We start from the raw sequence: 6,093 nt of genomic DNA, 5'->3' as shown, positions 1-6,093 counted from the left end.
CCCTCCTGAGGCCCACTCAACTCCTGCGAGACCACTGCAGTGGACCCAGGTAGGTTTGGGCACCATTTGCTAGTGGGTGGAGAGACGGCTAGGGCAGTCTGGTGGGGCCTGACCAGCTTCCAGATGCCTCAGGTTCCGGAATGGTTAAACTGGCTCAGACACCCCATGTGGAGTGCAGAGTGAAACTAAAGTCAGGGGTTAGGTATCAGGTGGGGGACACAAAGATGCCGGGCTGGCGGTCCAGGTCGATGCAGGGTTCTTCCTTGGCTGAGAAGAGCAGTCAAGTTGTGCCTGAGGAAGGGCTGACCCAAATTCACTGTGGTGTCTGTGGTTCACTGTCCTGGCCCTGGTCTGGTCTCAGGATAGTCTGTTTATGGGAGGGGACAAGAGGCAGCTTCATCTTCCCTAAACTCATTCACTGGTGGAAGGGGCCCAACTGTTGCCCAAGTAACAGGCAGTCCTGATATTGGCCTGGAAGAAAGTCTGTGTGGTTACCTTTCTCCAAAATAGTGAGGCCAGTATAGGAGGTGAGCCAGGGTATCCCGATATTTTACCCACAAACCGACCCAGCCCTGGTAGTAAAGAGGACAGGACACAGCCCTGGGGTACATGTTTATGTGAGTAATAAAATATTTACTATAACATAAATATAAAGGGAACTTCCCAGTCTACATTATTTTTTTGCAATAAAGATACAAAGAGAATGCACCAAAACATTGTTCCAAAAAATAATAAAAATAACAAAATTTAAATTCAAACTGTAACAAACGAGAAATGGAGAAAGGGGGAAGCTCCAAACACATCAGAAAATAAATAGAGATGGGTCAGAAATCTGGAAATCATATTAAAATATCTTTTTCGGATTAGTCCGTGTACAAAATCCTGTGGGATGGGGACAGGAGGGCAACCCGGAAAACCAAAAATAAAAACCAAGCACAAAATGTTTCTTCTCCCCGCCAGTGTGTACATATCTCACATATTTACATGGTTCCCACTTCACCCCAAACTTGGGGAATTTCTTTCCTAGACTCCCCCAGCATCCCGCAATCCAGGGGGCTGCAAAGGGAGCAGACGGAAGCTGCAGGGACTCAGGCAGAAGGCTCTCAGGGAACGGCTTATTTCTACAGCTGGTTAAAAAATACCTCCAACTTTTCCAAGTTTCGTTTGTTTGTGGCCAGCGGGGCAGGGCCCTGCGGGGAGCGGGGGCCCTGCTGTGCGGTGGTCAATCTGCTGCGGGGCTGAAGCCCCTTCCCATCCCGGTGTAGGTGGGAGCGCAGATCCCTCCAGCGTGGCCGGGAACCGAGCCGGAGCTCGCATAAAACGAAACGAAAATGGACACTCGAATTTTTTTTTTTTGTTAGTTTTTGTTTTTGTTTTTTTGTTTTTTTTGTTTTTTGTTTGTTTTGCTCTTTTGGGGTAGTGTAGGGAAAGGTAAGGGGAAAAAATAAATTAGGCTAGATTAAAGCTTTGGCTATTTCCTGCTTTTATACACAGACGCGGCTCTCGCGGCCTCCCCTCCGGGGCCCCGATAAATACAGTATACAGCGATTTAAATTAAGGGCGCGGGCGGAGTTAGAAGGACCTCAGGAGCCGAGAGGCTCCATGAATAAATAAAAACCGTAAAAAAACAAAGCCCGGAGGAAGAGTAAGGGGGTTATGGCCCATCCTTACGGGAGAGAAGAGGCGTGGAGCAAATAAAGTGACAGTCCCCCACCCTCGATTCGCAGGCTCGGGCGTCCGCTCCGGGGAGAGCGACGGGGAACCCTCCTCTCTTCGTCCTCTTTCCCGGGGAATCCCTAACCCGTACCGCGTTACCTGTCGCTGTGGGGAGGCCGCTGCCGGGATCCGGCCCCGAACAGCCCGGGGGGCAGGGGCGGGGGTCATCGAGGGAATGGGGGCAGGGAGCAGGCGGTGGGCCGGATGCCCGGGGTGAGTCAACGCGGTCCCGATCTTCCCTTCTCTCCTCCGGGGCTCGGGCCACGCAGCCTATCCGTCGTCTTCGCCGCTCGCCGGAGAGGTTTGTCCGGGTGTTTGGTTTTGTTCGAAAGTTTCTGGGCTTTTTGTAAAATCCAAAGCAACCGAACAAAAAGAGTACAGGCCGCGCGGCGCCACGCCGCGCGCTGGCAGGGGACCGGCCCGCGGGGTCACTGCACGGAGCCGGGCAGTGTGTGATGGTGGTGGTGGTGCAGCGCAGCCGGCGGGGGTGGCGGGGGCGCCGAGGGCGGCGATGCACCGCCTCCGCCCGGCCCCAGCTCGCCTGGTGCGTAAACGTCGTCCATGGGCGGGTGGCCTGCGCCGGCCGCGGGGGTCATGCGCTTCTCCTTTTGCCGCCGGTTGCAGAACCAGACGCGCACCACCTCCTTCTCCAGCTGCAAGCTGTCGGCCAGACCCGTGATCTCATGCGCCGAGGGCTTGGGACACTTGAGAAAGTGGCTCTCGAGCGCACCTTTGACCCCCACCTCAATGGACGTGCGCTTCTTGCGCTTGCGGCCCTGCGCCGCGATCTTGTCCAGGTTGGTGGGGCTGCCGCTGGACGAGTCGGTCTCCTCCAGCCACTTGTTGAGCAGCGGCTTGAGCTTGCACATGTTCTTGAAGCTCAGCTGCAGGGCCTCGAAGCGGCAGATGGTGGTCTGAGAGAACACGTTACCGTACAGCGTGCCCAGCGCCAGCCCCACATCTGCCTGCGTGAAGCCCAGCTTGATGCGCCGCTGCTTGAACTGCTTGGCAAACTGCTCCAGGTCGTCAGAGCTGGGCGCGTCCTCGTCCGAGTGCTCGCCCACCGACGAGCCACCACCGCCCGGATGCAGGTGCGCCGCCGCCGCGTGCAGGCCGCCGGCGTGTGCATGTCCGTGTGCGTGTCCGTGGGCGCCCAGGTGAGGTGGAGGCGACGGCTCCAGCTGCGCCTCGTGGCCATCCTCATGCAGCGCGTGGTGGAGGCCCGGCCCCGCGCCACCGCCGCCTGCCGCCAGCATCCCAGCCAGGCCGCTGCCGCCGCCCCCCGGGTAGGCCGCCTGCGCGTACAGCCCGAGTGGCTGGGGCTGGTGACCCCCTCCAGCGCCCGGCGACGGCGACATGGCGGGGCCCAAGTGGTGCGCCGTGCCGCCCTGCGCCCATGCCGCGCCCGCGTGGGCCGCCCCCTGATGCACCAGGCGCGCGTGGAAACCGCCGCCGCCGCCGTCGTCGGCTCGACCGGTGCCGCCACCGCCCGCCTTGCCGTGTTCTAGGTGCGGGCCGCCAGCCCAGTCGCCGCCGCCTCCTCCTCCCGTGGGTAGCCACTGGGGGTGCGCTAGGCCCACGGGGTGGCCCGCGCCCGCGCCCAGCCACTCGTGGTGCATCAGCTTCTGCACTTCGCGGTACGCGGCCCCCGCGTGCAGCCGCTCGGCGGCTGCCGCCGCCGCCGCTGCCGCCGCGGCGTCCGGGTGCATAAGCGGTCCCGTGCCCCCGGCTCCGCCGCCGGGGCCCCGCGGCAGGTACTGCGCGGTGGTGGCCATGCCGCCCCGCGCCCTGCGCCGCGCCGCCGCCGCCGCTCCTCTCCGTCTGCGGGCCCTGTCGCCGCGCTCCGCCGGCTTAAAGCCCCGACCCGCTCGGCGCTCCGGAGCCCCACCCTACCCGCCGCCCATTGGCTGCCCGCGGAGCCGCCTCCCGCCCCCCGGCCCCGGCCCCCGCCCCCCGCGCCCGCCTGCCGCTCGGCCTGGCCGCCCAGAGCTAGCCATTGGGCCTTGCTCCCGGGGTCCCGCGCGCCGGCCGTGCTGATTGGCCGTTGGGGCTTCATTCACGGCCCCCCACCGTCCGCATACACACTCACGCCCCGGGGGCGCGGCCGCCACGTGGGGAGTGGCGCGGGGGTGGCACTGGGACCGCACCCCCTCTCCTCCTGGCTGCGTGGGCCCTGCTTTCCCCCCGCGTTGGAGGCTCGGAGCCCGGCGGGTCCCACTCTCCACACGAACTGAATTCCCGCCCGTCTCCCGCCCGGGCGGCCAGAGGCGGCGGCGGAGATTGCAGGCTCCGGGAGGCGCTCGGGCTCCGAGAAGCAGCTCAGCCCAGCACTCTTCCGTAGTGCCGCTGCCGACAGGCCGGGACTCCGGCGGGTCTCTGTGGCTGCGAGTGGGAGGAGGCGCGGGTCCCTGACTCGGTTCCGGCGTGGCTTGCCCGCCTCGCTCCCGTGGCTTCCAGCCGACACAGAGCTGTCCTCTGCGCATCTCTTCGGCGTGTCTCCTTTCCCTTCTTCTCCCTCTAGACCCAGCGTCGCAACTCTGCCGACCTCCGCGGCCCTGAAAGCGCGTCCAGCGTGGGCAGAGTCGTCCTTGCCCGCTTCGCGCCTCGTGCGGGCTCTCCTTCTCCCGGGCATTGCTGCCCAGGTGAGTACCGCGCGGGCGGCTCGAGGAGGAACGGGCCCGCAGCAGCGATGTAACCAGGCGGCGTCCCGGGGTTTCGGGGTTTCAGAACTAGAGGACCTCGACTGTAGTAGCTCTGGGGAAACGCCGCAGACAGGGGTGGTGGACACACTGGGCTCACTGGTATCTGTTCCATGCCGCCGCCCGCTTTTCAATCCTTCTCCTCCCTGCCTGACCCGCTCACTGTCCCAGGTCACGGAGGGGTCACGCCCCGGGAAACTTGCTGTAGGTGAGGAGTGGCATGGACTTGAGGAAGGGCGTCTGGCACTTGAGAAATCCTGCATGCAGTCCGGGAGCTGTCCAGCCTGGAATCTAGCCCTGGGCTGGATTTAACTCTACCTGCTTGGGGCTGCTGAAAAGGGAATTGAGATGAAGGAGGCCTTTTTGGAAAGGTGAGGCATGGAATTCCGGTACCTCCTCCCTCCCCTTTGAGGACTCTCTGAAGGATTCCGAGTGGACTCAGACCTCAGCAGCAGCTGGTCTGTGCCTCTAAACCCCACATCGGGCTCAAGGCTGAGTGGAGTAAACAGTGGCCTCCACCTCTTCCCCCTCACTGAGGTTTAGCTTGCACAGAGTCTTCCAGCTGTTAGCTCACCTCTTTTCTCTCCCTGATCTTGTCTCTAATGCATTCATAGGTTCCAGGGCTCTCGGGTCCCAGATCACTGAGCCGGGGACCCTATTAGGCCCCTACTAGGAAAGTCAGGACTGTGGAATAAAGCCTCAGAGTATGGAGAAAGGTGATGGGGGCTCTGGTCACAGCTGCAGTGGGTATGAAACTATGGGTAGCTGGAGCAGAGGCCACAGTGACATAGGTTATCTTGGGTACAGACTGCTCATTCAGACCTTGAACACCCTAAGACCAGCCTCTGGCTGGTCCCCTAGGGATGGAGTAGGACAGGGCAAGATCCTAGTCTGGCCAGTGGCCACTATCCTGAGCAGGCTCCTTAGGTACCATTCGCACTGCAAGAGCTGTGATGGAGCCCTGTGTCTGAATCCAGCTAGGGATGCTGGGCTTTCCTGGACTCTGGCCCAGAAAGTGGTCACCTTGAGTCACCTTTCTTTCATAAGATCATAAAGCAGCAGACCTCCTAGTCCACTTGCCTTCCTGTCCCCTCTCCCAGGCCAGGAGGTAGCACTAAAGCTGAGAATCCTGTAGAGAAGGCTCGTCTCATGCATCTGTAACCAGGCCTGCGTGACATCGAAGCTTGGGCTTCCAACCTGGACCTGCCACTGTCTTCATGGGTGAGGATAACTCTGACCCAGTCTCTCTAGCTCTTGGTTTTCCTACCTGTAAATTGGAAAAACAGTACCATAGGCAGCCCACCTGTCTCCTAAGGTAAGTCAGAGGGTGGTACAAGACAACTGGGATGAAAAGCTCCAGAGAGGGCTTTTACTCTGCTTGTTTCTATTATTAGTGCCCAGTGAATGGGCAAGTTACTCCCCTGCTCTAAAGAAATTCAGTTTCCTCATCTGTAGAGTGGTGTTGTGGAGGTTTGGATCAGTTGACCTCTCAGGCCCTTCCAGCTCTGACTGGCTGTGATTCTATAAATTTGTATTAGTTTCTGTTGGAGGAAGAAAAATGTCTGGACAGTGGACAGGTGTTGTGATGTCCACTGAGACTTGAAGAACGATGGCACAGTGCTTTACCAAGTGCTATCATTCATCATTGTACCTGGGCCTCTCAGCCCCGTGAGAGAGC

General features: G+C 60.4%; 1 protein-coding gene across 1 annotated transcript; it reads right to left on the bottom strand.

Moving 5' to 3' along the window:
- Positions 1 to 601: 601 nt before the first annotated feature.
- On the bottom strand, positions 602 to 3,535 carry POU3F1 (POU class 3 homeobox 1). Its single transcript, XM_039850955.1, has one exon. It carries the CDS (start codon positions 3,489 to 3,491, stop codon positions 2,145 to 2,147), a length of 1,347 nt encoding a protein of 448 aa, XP_039706889.1. The 5' UTR covers positions 3,492 to 3,535; the 3' UTR covers positions 602 to 2,144.
- Between the last annotated feature and the right edge of the window lie 2,558 nt (positions 3,536 to 6,093).

The sequence above is a fragment of the Pteropus medius genome, unplaced genomic scaffold, assembly GCF_902729225.1.
Source record: "Pteropus medius unplaced genomic scaffold, Ma_sr-lr_union100, whole genome shotgun sequence".
In the NCBI taxonomy this organism is placed as follows: Eukaryota; Metazoa; Chordata; class Mammalia; order Chiroptera; family Pteropodidae; genus Pteropus; species Pteropus medius.
This window is presented reverse-complemented; position numbering and strand designations above follow the sequence as displayed.

Excerpts from the sequence above, each read along its gene's own strand:
- POU3F1 (XM_039850955.1), bottom strand. The coding sequence starts at position 3,491 with ATGGCCACCACCGCGCAGTACCTGCCGCGGGGCCCCGGCGGCGGAGCC.